Below are 14,933 nucleotides of genomic sequence, written 5' to 3'. Positions count from 1 at the left end.
AGTATAAGACAGCTTTAATAAACTAATATGTACACTAAGAGGTCTTGTCTCTCTGCAAGACAAACCTGGAAGGCTAGACTGTAGCTCTGGACTGCTTTATATACAAGGTCACTGGGATGACCCCTGGTGACCTAGTGGTGTAATTACATATCACCACATTCACCCCCCCTTAAAAAAATGTTATTTCCCCCCCCTCCCCCGTCCACCTTCCCTTGTTTGTAAGTTCATAGGTCCAAAATTTTCCGTGGCTTCCGTTGCCTTCTAGACCTCCTCGGTAGTGATATAGGGGTAGGGATTGCGGTCTGCCTTTCGGCCTTTCTTGGTGGAGATGTGGGAGTGGGAAGTACTAGATGGTCATATGGCCGTGTGGGCTGGGGATCCTCTTGTATGGGATTAGGTCCTGCCATCAAGTCTAGGATGGTGATATTTTCTGGGACCAGCGTACCCAGGGTCCTGATTCCCAGGGTGGGTGGTATAGTCCTCTGGGGTGACTCGATGGACGACTGTTCTAGTGACTGCTGCTGCGCTCCTTGTTGATCTGTAGATATCTGTGCTTCCTTCCCGTTGTTCACACATCTGGCCAGCGTGAGATCCCTGGTGGCCACCGAGTCTTCTCTTCCATCTGGGAATGTGACGAAGGCGTTCTGAGGGTTCGCGTGCCTCAACTCCACTTGATCCACCAGCGGGTCTGCTTTGTCGGGTCTGCAGCGCTTCCGGAGGAGAACAGGTCCCGGTGTCATCATCCATTTAGGCAGCAATGTGCCCATCGTGGCTTTCCTTGTGAAAGAAAAGATACGGTCATGTGGGGTCATGTTAGTGGCAGTACACAACAAAGAATGTATAGAGTGTAGGGCTTCTGGCAACACTTCTTGCCATCTAGTAACAGGCAGGTCTTTTGCTTTTAGGGTCAAAAGGACCATTTTCCAAGTAGTGGCATTTTCCCTTTCGACTTGTCCATTCCCCCGGGATTGTAACTTGTAGTGCGGCTGGTAGCAATCCCTCTCTCGTGCAGGTACTGCTGTACTTCTGTACTCATGAACTACATACACACCCTGTGTGTATGTAGTTCGGGTACCCAAATATGCTGAAGATGGGTTGGAGGCATTTTATAACAGTGGCTGCTGATACATCAGTACACGGGATTGCGAAGGGGAAATGGGAATATTCATCTATTACGTTTAGGAAATAGAAATTTCTATTATTGGACAGGAGCGGGCCTTTAAAATCGAGGCTGAGGCACTCAAAAGATATGGTAGCTTTTATCAGGGTCGCTTTGTCTGGCCGGTAAAATTCCGGTTTGCATTCTGCACAAATGGGGCAGTTCTTGTTCATTGACCTCACATCCTCTACCGAAAATGGGAGGTTTTGGGTTTTAATGAAGTGAAACTGTCTAGTGACCCCCCCCCCCCAGGTGCCCCAGTTTATTGTGCAAGCTCTGCAAGTGGGACGTGTGGTTTAGGATGGCACAAGTGCCTCTGGACAGCGTGTTGGGGGGCTCGTTGAGTCTCCTGGGACAGTATAGAATGTCGTAGTTAAATGTAGACAATTCTATCTGCCAGCACAGGAGTTTGTCGTTCTGTTCTGTTCTGCCCTGTTCTGGTTATCGAACATAAAAGCCACAGACCGTTGGTCCATGATGCGGGTGAAGTGTTTGCATGCCAGATAATGTCGCCAGTGCCTTACTGCTTCCACAATGGCTAGGGCCTCCTTCTCTACTGTTGAGTGTCTTACCTCTGACCCCTGTAGGGTTCGCGAGAAAAAGGCCACCGGTCGTCCATCTTGGTTTAGGGTGGCTGCCAGAGACACATCGGATGCATCCGTTTCTACTTGAAACGGGATTGACTCATCTCTGGACCGCATGGTAGCTTTAGTGATACGGTCCCTAATGTCCCTGAATGCTCTGGTGGCTGCTGGGCACAGTGGGAAAACTACGCCCTGTCGGCGTAGTTGGGGACCCATTGGGTGTAGTAAGCGAACAGTCCCAAACACCTTTTTAGTGCTTTCAGCGTGTGTGGCACTGAGAGATCTAGGAGAGGGCGCATAAGGGCTGGGTTTAGGTTGACTTCCCCGTTCTGCACTACGTAGCCCAGAATTGGCAACTTCCTGGCACTAAAGACGCATTTGTCCCTGTTGTATGTTAGGTTCCTTTCCTCGGCTGCCTGTAAAAAGCGTTTTAAATTCGTGTCATGATCCTCCTGACTGTGACCACAGATTGTCACGTTGTCTAAGTAGGGGAACACCGCTTTCAGTTGGAACTCATCTACTATTCGGTCCATTTCTCTCTGAAACAGGGACACTCCTTTGGTGACACCGAAGGAGAGTCGCAGAAATTGATACAGCCTGCCGTCTGCCTCAAATGCCGTGTAAATGCGATCGCTGTTTCTAATGGGCAGTTGGTGGTATGCTGCCTTCAAGTCAATGTTGTTGACCATGTCTGCTATGCGTGGCAGGAGGTAGACATCTAGTTGTGTAAATTTGTTGATTGTCTGGCTGTAATCCACTACTATGCGTAGTTTTTCTCCTGACTTTACTACAACCACCTGGGTTCTCCAGGGTCTGGTGCTCTGCTCTATGATGTCGTCCTGTAGTAGCCTGCGGACCTCTGTCCTAATGAAGGCTCTGTCCCTTGGGCTGTAGCTCTTGCTCTTTGTGGCTATTGGTGTGCATTCTGGGGTCAGGTGTGTGAATAGTGGAGTGGGTTCTATGTTCAGGACAGACAGGCTGCAGTGTTGTTTCTTCGTAAGGCGTAGTCGGGGGTGAGGCCCATTGTGCACTATTGTAATGTTTTCTAACTGGCACTGAAAATCTAACCCAAATAGTACCAGGGCACAGAGGTGAGGGAGTACTAGTAATTTGAACCCTTCGTATTTTTGTGCCCTGGATTTCTAGAGTAACCCTGCAAAACTGTTTTACCTCAGCCGCAAGGCTATTAGCTGCTAATAGGATCTGGTGCTCACTCAGGCGTGTGGGGAGGGCAAGGTGGTTGACTAACCCCTGGTCAATAAAACTATCACTGCTTCCACTATTAAGCAATTTACCCTCACATCATTAATTTTGATGCACACAGTGGCATCAGATAAATTGTGTGGACTCGCCTGATTCATCTGTAGGGAAGCAAGTCTGGCGTGCCCTTTGTGTCCTTCCATCCGAGTCATATTAATCTCCTGAAGATTGTGTCAGAGATTTAAGGAGACTGAAGACAGAGGCTCTGTAGCATTTGTCCAAGATGGCCAGCTGCACATGGCATTCTTCTTCTGTTTGTCTGTGGAGAAAGAAGAGCTTTTCCGCCTCTCATTAGCATGAGAATGGGCCTTGGCTGTGGCCTTGGGGCTTCTGCAGAGTTTTTCATAATGCCCATGTTTTCAACAGTAATGTGAGAGATGAGTAAAACTAATATGAAAATATGAGAGATGAAGGAGATGAAGAAAGCGAGTATGGATATATGTGTAATGAATAAAGCCAGTATGAATAGGATAAGGGTAGATAATAGAATGTAGGAAGTAAAGTTAGTCTGAATAAGATAAGGGTCTTCTAGCCTTAGACAGAATTAGCAAGTTCTGCATATAAGAAGTTAGTAAGCCCTGAGAGTCGGGAAGGTGTGAATAAGGACATATGACATGATGGGACACCGAAAGGATACCCTCTGGTCCTCCAAGTTCACAGAAACAGCAGACAGGATTGCCTAATGCCAAACTCATCCAGGTGGCAGAAGAATGTAAGGGGGAGGGTATTTCTATACTGAAATAAACTGTATAAAGGTTGGGTGAGCCCCAGTGTATGTGTGTATTCCCAGGGTAAGGGGAAGCACCCAACTTTGCATTGTTGCAAAGTTCTCAAATTGTTCTTTGTTCTCAATTTTTGTCTCGAGCAAATCTGTGAAGGTACTTCTGTTTCTCACAGTTGGAACAGACATTTTCTCTGGCAGGGCAGAGGGCTCTGGGGTGGTTTCTTTGTCCACAGGAAAAGCACTTGGGACCCTCAAGGTGCTGCTGCTGCTGTGAATTCCTGTGAGGCAACATACTTTTCTTTTCGTGGGGCTCGAGAGTCCAACAGTGTGACGTTTGTCCCAGCCCCGGGTCCTGTGAGTACTCCTCCAATTCTTTCCTGGTGCTTTCTAAAGCTTCTGCAATAGTCTCTGCCTCATCTCGCCCCACCATTCCTTTCTCCAGCAATCGATGTCTCATCTCAGTGGACCGTATGCCCGCAACAATTCTGTCCCTAATAAGGTCCTCTGCATACTCCTGCTTTAAAGTTGCAGCCTCTCGCCAGGTCTTTCAGAGAGACCATAAAGTCTCTGGCAGACTCCCCTACTTGTTATGACTTGGTCATGAGCCTGTACCGGGAGTGGAGTTCACTATGCCCCTTACTGTAATGGCTCTGTAAAATACTCATTGCTTCTTGGTCGGACCTAGCTTTCTGTACAAGGGAGTAAGGGTGGTCTCCTAGCTGTGCTAACAGCAGCATTAATAGCTCTTTATTCGATGTCTCAGCACTCTCCACGTAATTCAGAAAGCATCTCTGCCAGTGGCTGAAGCGCGTGCCGGCTCCGGGATTTCTGGGGTCAAGCTCCAGCCTGTCTGGTCACAGCACATGGCTAAGCTGCAGTCTCTGGTCCCTTAGGTGTAGCAAGGGCAGACCCTGGGGTACTGGGAGCTGCTGGTAGACCCTCTGTGGGGCTTGTGATTGCTGGAGGAGTAATCTAGGTGCTTGGGGCTGTTAGTGGAGTCTCTGGCTTTGGGACATTTGCAGCAGGCTTAGGTGGGATCCCAGCGATAGCATCAAGTCTCCGTGGTACTGGGGAAACTGCTGCTGGGGGAGTGATGGTAGCGGTGTCTGCTTTTCCTGGCTCTGGAGTAGTCGGGAATTCTGCATATACGTGGCAATTGGGAGCACAACTTATGGAGATCCTTCCACCTGCACTTGTAGTGGCCCCTTTCTGATTGGACCAGGGTCCTACCCATGGGCAGGCAGGACTCTTGGTGTTTCTTACCTGCCCTATTGTACTAATGTGTTCTTCCCCACATTTCACCATGATTCCAGTACAGTGATCCCTCGCCATCTCTGTCCTCGGATGCACATAAGTGCTAGTCATCCCCAGATTCCATTCCTCAGGAAGAGTCTCCAGGTGGTCGGGAATGTGCATTGGAGCAGAAGCAGCTTCCAACCTAGTAGCTATCATATTAGTTTATTTAATTGTATTGACAATAACCACACCAGCAGTGTGAGTATAAGACAGCTTTAATAAACTAATATGTACATTAAGAGGTCTTGTCTCTCTGCAAGACGAACCTGGAAGGCTAGACTGTAGCTCTGGACTGCTTTATATACAAGGTCAGCAGGATGACCCCTGGTGACCTAGTGGTGTAATTACATATCACCACATGTGTGACCTGCTCTAAGAAACCTTTCCCAATTTATCTCCCAAACACCTCGATATGCTCTGTCGCAAAATAGTATGCAAAAAATACATACATACACACACACACACACACACACACACACACACACACACACACACACACACACACACACACACACACACACACACACACACACCATGAACTGGTACATTCAATGATCAGGGAAAAATCTCTATGATGCCCCACCACCCCTTGATTCAGTGCAAGCACAGCTCTATGCTACAAGGGACATTAATTAAACTCTCCCAACCCTTTTAACAGTGCACATCTTATCAAAAGTTTCTCCAGCAACCTTCCATGTTTCTAGGCCTGGAGTGAAGCAGGGTGGTCCCAAGCTGGCAAAGTGAGAGAACAAACAACACATGGCAGCTTTATTGTGCTGGAGCCTAGATCATTTATAGGGTCCAATGGCTCAGTGCCAGGAGGGTTAATCCAATTACAACAGCCAATGGTCCAAGGCCAATTAGAGGCAGGCTGGAGAGTCCAGTCTAGGTAATTTACATGGAACAAAAAGCAAGGTGTGCACTTACGGGTGGGACAGAACAAAACCTTGATTGGCAGCTGGTGTGTCCTCTGACTTGATAGATGGCAGTGCTGTCACATGACAGCCACAACCCTTCCCAATACATCCATTAATTGTCCATCCAAGGAAAGTTCTCACAGAGTAAGGTCCACCATTTTGACTCCTTATTACTTTTAGAGGTTCAAGAGCTTTTGGTACATCTAATCCAATTAACATCTCAACCTTGGCATCAATTTTAGGTAACCAAACATCTTTTTGATGAGCCCACTGTTTGATATCATCCTGAGATGGAATATTCTCTTTATTCACAGGCATTGTATTCTGAGTGTATACATTTGGAAAATCGCAAAATTCATTGCTATTCAATTCAGCAATTTGTAAACCTGAAACTATATTAGGTTCAATGTTCCTTCATCATTCATTGAGTTCAATAAGATCTAAGATCTTTTTCCATGAAGATTAAGTTTATTCATTAATTCATCAGTACAAAATGATATAATACTTCTTGGATCAAGAAATTAGTAGGTCGGGAGCATGGCATGATGGCATTGGAAGAGGAGGTGGAACAACACCTCCCCCTGACAGAACTAATTAAATCCTGAAATATAGGTTTTGGAAAAAATTAAAAAATTATTTAAAGTACTGGTGAAACTGTATACTTTACAGCTTTGAGGAAAGTTAAAGCCCAGGTAGGGAAGAAAACAACAATAAAACAAGCTGGAAGTTTGGAAGAAACGAGGCTACCTTACAAAGTGAGCCTCCAGGCTCGAGTGCAGCTCCTCCCCAACCCCAACAGACTTCCTGGGGTAAGGTCTTCTTGACGCCATCACCAGCCTCGCATCCTGTGGCACAAGATGGCACCAATGACCAACGTCAATCCTTCTCTAATGCGTGAAATCCTGCGCATGCGCACAACGATTGAATCAGCCCAGGCTGCAGGGCGACCTGACTCCCACCAGCCTACCAATGTTGGGCCGGGGGAGATGGACCCGCAGTTGGGTGGCCTTGGCTGCAATAACAGTAGCAGAAGAGGAGGTGGAAGAGGATCCAAGTCTGGCTGTAGAAGAACTACTACAGGAGGAGGCTGTAGCTGCAACTTCAATAGTGAGTAGGCCTGAAATGTCAATGCAGAAGCGTGCTTTAACTAAGTTAGACCTCTCATCTATTACATCTGTTTTGAATGATATTTTTGGTCAAATTGGAAGCTTGGCTACACAAACAAATCAAGGTTTTACTGAAATGCAAGGTGTGATGTCCGAGTTATGGGGGGAAATTACTACAATCAAAATGGATGTGAGTAAATGTCTTTGAGCAGTTGATAAAAAGCTTGAAGAATCCTTCTTTGTTTGTAAAGATGAGATGGAGCAATATAAAGAAAGATTTGAACAGATTGAAAATTCGTTCATGGGTTGGGAGGTACAGTAGTCAGATTTGTTGAAAATCCAAGACAGAGAAATAATATTAAGATTGTGGGATGACCAGAGGGTTGAGGGTTTGAATCTACTTCCATTTTTTTGAAAATAGATTCCTGAGGTTTTAGGAGTGGAGGAATTTCCAGATGGACTCGAATTCGATAGAGTGCAGTCAGAAGAAAGCCATATCCTGGTCAAGCTCCTTGATCCGTTCTCAAGATTGAGAGACAACTCTGAGACTTGCAGTTTGGAATGCTAGACGTAATCAGAGACCATTGATGGTTCAAAATAATAGTCTTTTTTTATGCTGATTTAAGTCAAGATATTATTAAATGTCATAAGGAGTTTAATTCAGCTAACAATGTTCTGTGGCAGAAAGGATAGAAGTTTGTGTTTCGTTACCCTACAGTGTTGAAAGTTTTTTATAGAAATTTTCAGTCTCAATTTTTTGATAATGATCATGCAGCCCTTGTTTTTGCTCATTCTTTACCAGTTAATAAGCAGGGTCAAGACCAGACCTCTCAACAACAAGTGGTGATACCTGGAAGAGGGTCTGAGAAAAGTGAGGAAAGAGAGATGGAGACATGACAACAGATTGATATTGATGATGATGACCAAGTTAACGGTGCACTGGAAGATGCTTATCATACATGATGTGATTAATTTTTTGATTATCGATTGTTCTGTTTGGGGGGAGATGGCTTAACTGCCAACTCTTCCAAAGTCATCAGTCACTTGTGGCATTGGTCATCCCCGTGTAATTGAGGGGGATACTATACTTGTATTGTTGTAGTTTTTCTTTTTTGGGAAGAGTTTTTTAAATATATTTTTGGGATTCTTTTTATTATTATTACCAATTTTAAAGTTTTTAAAAAAATTGAGCTGTGATGGGTGCAACTCCACGGGAAATATTAAGTTTATGGCTAATTTGAATTTTGCAACTTTTAATGTTAATGGGCTTAATAACCCGATTAAAATAAAATGAATATTAGCTTATATTAAGAAGATGAAGATTGATATTACATTTTTACAGGAAAAACATTTGACAGAAAAAGAACACCAGAAGTTGAAAAGGGACTGGGTTGGGCATGTTTATAACATCGTCTTTTAATTCTAAGGCAAGAGGCATTGCTATTCTAATAATAAAAAGTTATCTTTCACACTGGACTCAGTTTTTACAACAATAGGTAGAGTGTTAGTGGTAAACTGCAAGATTTTTTCAGAAGCTTGGACATTGATGAATGTCTATGCACCTAATGTGGACGATGAGGTGTTTATGACGGAAGCTTTTTTGAACTTGAACCACGAATATGATAATGTGTTGGTAGGAGGTGATTTTAATTGCTATTTGGACCCCTTATTGGATAAATCTCCAAAAATGTTGGGTAAAACAAAAATGACTGAACAGTTGTCAATAGTAATGAAGGAACTGAATTTGGCAGAGATTTGGAGAAAGTTAAATCCGACAGAGAAAGACTTTTCTTTTTATTCGGATTTTTGATTCTTATTCTAGAATTTATTTATTTTTAGTATCAGCACAATTACAAAGTAGATTTATGCAAGCTGAATATAAAAGTAGGATATTGTCTGATCATTCTTTATTATCACTTTCCTGTATAGGTTCTGATTGGGCTGAAACAACATATCATTGGAGATTTAATACAACATTGCTGAAAGGACCTGAATTTATTGACTACATATGGGAACATACAAAAACTGTTTTGCAAATAAATAAAGGGTTGGTACAGTGTCAGTTTGTGTTATGGGATGCTTTAAAAGCTTACTTGAGGCGCCAGATTACTAGTTATTCAGCCAAAGTTTATGAACAATATTTAATGGAGAGTTACGATCTGGAGAAGATAATTGACAAATTGGAAAAGGAAGCACAAAGAGACATAACGGAAGATTTAAAAAAAGCTCAGTTAACCAAGTTAAAGTTAAGATATACTTTACAAATGTATCAATTTGAGAAATTGTTACAGAGATCTAAACAATGTTATTATGAGGTAGGTGAACGTGCTTTGCAATTGAAAATGGAACAGATTTTGAGGACTATTAATACTGTAAGAAAAGGTACACTGTTTCCTATAAACCTCAGGAGATTAATGACAAATTTTGTTCATTTTATAAAGACATATACTTCCAAATTTCTACATAATAATGATCAGATTGATGCATTTTTTGTCTAATTTAGATATGCCATCATTGGAAGATAAAGAGATTAAGGAGCTAGATGTTACATTCAATGAGATAGAAATTAAAGAGGCACTACAATCTATGTCTGAGGGGACATCCCCAGGCGAGGATGGTTTTACCTCTGAATTTTATAAGCAGTTTTTTTGATTTATTGTTCCTGTATTAATGAGAGTTGTGAAGCAGGCTACCAAAATTAGTTCCTCTCTGGAATCTTTTTCTAAGACATTAATTACTGTAATTTTAAAAGAGGATAGAGATCCATGAAAAGTTGGATCTTATCAACCAATTTCTTTATTGAATGTAGATTATAAAATAGTGGTAATATACTTGCTAAGTTTTTACCAAAATTGGTTCATGTAGATCAGGCTGGATTTATTAAGAATAGATGTTCTCAGTGCATCTCGAAAGCAAACCAACTAACTAATGGTAGTGGCTTTGCATGCAGAAAAAAGCATTTGACAGAGTGGAGTGGAATGTTTTTCTTAGTATTAAAGAAATTTAAATTGAGACTACTCTTTACTAGTTGGGTGACGGCATTATACAAAAGTCCATCGGCTAGGGTGGTGACAAATGGACAAATATCTTCTTCATTTACATTGACTAGATCAACTAGACAGGGTTGTCCTTTGTCACCAGCCTTATTTACATTGGTCATCGAACTACTGGCTTAAATGGTAAGACAGGACAAAGATATTAAAGGTATTATGATAAATTCAGAGGAATACAAGATTAATGTTTGCAGACGATGTTCTAGTATATTTGATATATCTTGAGAAATCTTTGGGTCAACTGCAAACACGATTGGAGCAGTTTGGTAAAATATTGGGATATAAGGTTAATTGGGAGAAAAGTGCCATCGGTAGCGGAGGATGACTCAGCTTGTAAACAAATGACTCTACTTCAGTGGTCTGATAAGATTAAATATTTAGGGATCATTGTAGATGTTGATGATCAACATTTATATAAATTAAACTATTTGCCTTTATTGAGTAAAATTAAACATGATTTGAATAGATGGAAAGATTTACCAATAACCTTGATAGGACATGTTAATTGTATAAAGATGAATATTTTTCCATGAATACAATATCTGTTCCAATCAATTCCCTGTAAATCTCCAAAAAATCTTTTAAGGACTTAAATGCTTTGGTACGATCGTTTCAGTGGAAGGGTAGAGTGTCATTACAGAAAATGACTTGGAGATATGTCTTAGGGGGATTACAATTGCCACATTTTCAAAATTATTATGAAGCAGTCCAATTAAAAATTATTAATAGGATGTTTGATGTTGAGTGTCCCTTGATTTGGTCTGAAGTGCAGATAGCTCAAATGTGAACAAAATGTATATCAATTGATTTATAAATGAAATCCTTCTCTGTTACAAAATTATCACTTACAAATATTGAAACATTTAATGGAGGTTTGGTACAATAGGAACCAAACTCTCGGAACTAAAAATAAAATCTCTGCTAAAACTCCATATTAAAGATATTATAGTAAATTCAGTTAATAATCAAAGTTTGAAATCATGGGAACATCAGGGCATTAAATTGTTACAAGATTGATATGAAGCTAGATCATTTCTTTCTTAAAGAAGTTTGAAATTAAATTAAATACGTTATTTGCAAATTATCAAGTTCGTGATTTATTATTAGACAATTTTGGACGGGAATTAAAGTTACCTAAATTATCACATTTTGAAGCTTTAATTACAGAGGGAGGTAAGAAGGGATTTATTTCAGAATTGTATGCTTTGTTAGAATGTAAAATGAAGAAGCCAGATGTGTACAAATCAAAAAGGAAATGGGAAGATTTAGCAATTCCAATATCTCAGGAAGAATGCATGATTATGTGTGAAGATAGTATGACTAAATTGATAAATGTGAGATATAGATTAGTTCATTATAATTTTCTCCATCAGTTATATTTAACTCATGAGAAGCTAAAGACATATGATTTTAGTTCTTCAGATTTATGTTTTAGATGTGGAAAATTTTGATGTTGCAACATAATGATGTTGCAATAATTATTTTGCCTTTTTAAAAATTGTTTTGCATTCATATATTGGCAGTTTTTGACTAATACCTTCACCTGTCCTCCAGTACACTGCTCCAGGTAATACAGACCCCTTCATCTGTCCTCCAGTTCACTGCTCCAGGTAATACAGACCCCTTCACCTGGCCTCCAGTTCACTGCTCCAGGTAATACAGATGATCTTTAGCATTTTTAGTATTACTTTCAATGTGATGTTCAAAGAAGTTCATGAAAGTCAGATATTGTAATGGATCTCCATTAAAAACTGGAATTTCCTTCTTAGTAAAGCGTATGAACCTTGTTGTTGCGCTAACATGGCAGATTTCAGTTTGTGATAATATATTATCTTGTCCACGATGGCTTGTGACTGGTTGTGGAGATGAATGGAGAAAATGGATCTTGAACTGGTGCCATAGGTGTAGGAACTTGACTCATAAGTGATGACATTGGTGGGAATCCTTTTCTTAAATCCAGTCTTGTGTATGATGAACTCGCATGGTTGAAATTTTTTGGAATATCCTCCTTTTGAGATTGTGTGCTCTGAAGAAGTTGAATGTTGCTCACTCTTTCCATATGATTGGTCATTGTTATTTGTGCACTAGCAGTGAAACCCGTGGCTCCTTGCTCGAGTCTATTTGTTTCTTGTGGCTGCGGTATCCATGATTCTGCTGGAAGGTTAGGTACTAACCCTTTGGGATGTCACTCTAAGTGAGAAATCTTGCAGAAGCCTGGGCCAATGCTTTGACTTTGGCCACATTCATAGCACATTGTTCCTCAAGCTCCAGTCTTTTCTTTTCTCTATTCAATAATCTATTTTGTTCTTCACTAGCCATTTATAACTTCAGTTCTTGATTTTTGATTTGAACCTCATCCTCTAAAGCATCTCATTTCTCCAACCACTGTTGTTATGCACAGACAGTGACCAAGTCTGCTTGCACCTTGCAAGCAGACTTGATGCATGAAGCATGCGAAGTTGTACTTGCTCGAGATGCCTTTGAAGACTTTGAAAATCTTCCTGCACATAACCTTGGAAATACTATCATCAGGATTCTCATCTGAACTTTCAGATATGAGTGATTGAGTCTCTATCTTCTGCACCAATGGGACTTAAGCCAGTTAATGAGGCCTGCAGTGCCTTGACAGTCTTCTTCTTGCTTGCTTGTTGAAGCCACTTCTTCTTTGGCTACTGGCTCCAACCTCCTGTCAAGTGTTGTTGGTCCACTTGCTGGCTCAACTCCCGAAGAAACATTTCTTTGAGAGGATCTGTTTGCTTGAGGTCTTTAGCCTGATGAGACTTCTTCTTATCCATCTTGGGTTCTTCACACTGCAGCCTGGTTCCTGCTAGAAATGTAAATGAGTTTTGTATCTTACTTGGTCCATTTAAGAGAGTTGCTGCTGGCCGAATTGTCTCTGTGGTTCTGCACACAAGTTTTTTTTTTAATCTTAATGTTTACAGGAACATTTTCTGGGCTTATCTTTTTCAAGGATGCAAGCTGTTCAGCCAGCTTTTGGCTCAATTTCAAACTGTGCAATTCACAGAAAGGTTCCCACACTTCTGGAATATTCTATTGTTACAGTGTGGCTTCAAATTAAGTTGTTAATTCTTTTAGACAAATTTTATGAGCCTTTCTTCCAAACAAAGTTCACAAATTTAGATCTCTTTAATCCACACATGTCAAACTCAGGCCCGCGGGCCAAATTTGGCCCGTGATATAATTATATTTGGCCTGCAAGATCATATCAAATATGTATTAGAGCTGACCCGCTGGCTGCCATGCCAGTATAGCGCATGCACAGCTAATACTACAAATCCTAGAATGCTTTGCAAATGCATTGGCGCCGGCCCATCAGCCCGCTAATCGCCCCCACCTCCTCTCTTTACTTTCATTAGCATCTGCGACCTGTCGCCCAACTCACATGTAATAAACCCCTTACGAAAAATGGCCAAACGAAAGACAGAAAACAGGACCTTTCAAGACAGGTGGGAGGCAGACTATATGTTCATCATTTTAAAAGACAAACCTGTTTGTCATTGAAGCAAGTTGTTATTTTTTTGACTTCTTGGCTTGTGAAAAAAAAACATTTAAAAGGAGCTTAAAGGCTATAGAGAAATATTATTTATTGAATATTTTATTTCTCATTTGTTAATGCTTCTAGAAAGATTTTAACCAAAACTATGATTAAACATTTATTTTAATAAGAAAAAGTTTAACATTACATATGTTGAAAGAAGAGAAAACATGCAGATGTTGTTGAAAATTTTCCATAAATATTTAGTTTGGCCCACAACTTAGTCCAAGTTTTTAATTTTGGCCCTCTGTGAATTTGAGTTTGACACCCCTGCTTTAATCCAATAAATCAAATTCTGTGGCTGTTACTTTATGTAGTTTTAATTCATCGATGGAATACATAAACATTTTGCATAGCTTCGCCTCAAGACTTTCATAACGGTAAATAACAAAGCATTTACTGTATAAAGATAGTCCTTTAGACTCTAATTACTGAAATGTTGTCATAACAAAAGCCATAACTAAAGCCTACTGTAAAAGCACAAATATATATATAGATACAAAACTTAAAAGAAAAATTTCTCGTGCTTATGCTTCCTCCACATCTTGTAGAATGAGAGCCCGCAGTTAGCCTGGGCAGATATAACAATATATTACATCATAGTCACTATGGTAACACTACAAACAATCGTTCTCTTAAAGAGACAGGCACAAAATTAACTAAGAATCAAAAACACAAGGTTTTAACCTTTACAAGCCACACATGCCCAGGTCATAACACCCCCCCCACCACCATGTTTCTCAGATGAGGTGGACAGTTCCTCTATGCCTCCACACTTTGCTCTTGCTATCACTCTGAACAGGTTAATGTTGGACTCATCTGGCCACAAGACCTTTTTCCAGAATTCTGCAGGCTATTTTAAATACCTCTTGGCAAACTGTAATCTGGCCATCCTGTTTCTGTGGCTGACGAATGTTTTGTATCTTGCAGTGTAGCCTCTGTATTTCTGTTCATTAACTCTTCTGTGAACCGTGGTCATTGACACATCCACTCCTGCCTCCTGAAGAGTGTTTCTGATCTGTTGGACAGGCATTTGGGGATTTTCCTTCATTATGACAAGAATCCTTCTGTCGTCAGCAGTGGAGAGTCTTCCTCGGCCAACCGGTCCCTCTGTGATTACTGAGCTCACCAGTTCACTCTTTCTTCTTCATGATGTTCCCAACTGTTGATTTTGGTCATCCTAACATTTGACCAATGTCACTTCCTGTTTTATTCTTGTTTTCATGATGGATGGGTACAAAATTATGAGTGTAGATAAAGTAAATCCAGATAGGCTTT

General features: G+C 41.0%; 1 protein-coding gene across 1 annotated transcript; it reads right to left on the bottom strand.

Annotated features, from left to right (window-relative positions):
- Positions 1-224: 224 nt before the first annotated feature.
- Positions 225-1,853, bottom strand: LOC138765461 (uncharacterized). Its single transcript, XM_069942500.1, has one exon. It carries the CDS (start codon positions 918-920, stop codon positions 225-227), a length of 696 nt encoding a protein of 231 aa, XP_069798601.1. The 5' UTR covers positions 921-1,853.
- Between the last annotated feature and the right edge of the window lie 13,080 nt (positions 1,854-14,933).

This window comes from Narcine bancroftii, chromosome 5 (genome assembly GCF_036971445.1).
Source record: "Narcine bancroftii isolate sNarBan1 chromosome 5, sNarBan1.hap1, whole genome shotgun sequence".
In the NCBI taxonomy this organism is placed as follows: Eukaryota; Metazoa; Chordata; class Chondrichthyes; order Torpediniformes; family Narcinidae; genus Narcine; species Narcine bancroftii.
Note: the sequence above shows the minus strand (reverse complement) of the source record. Positions and strands in the feature narration are given on the sequence as shown.

Coding starts and splice junctions, on each gene's coding strand:
- LOC138765461 (XM_069942500.1), bottom strand. CDS start 920: ATGGTCCTTTTGACCCTAAAAGCAAAAGACCTGCCTGTTACTAGATGG.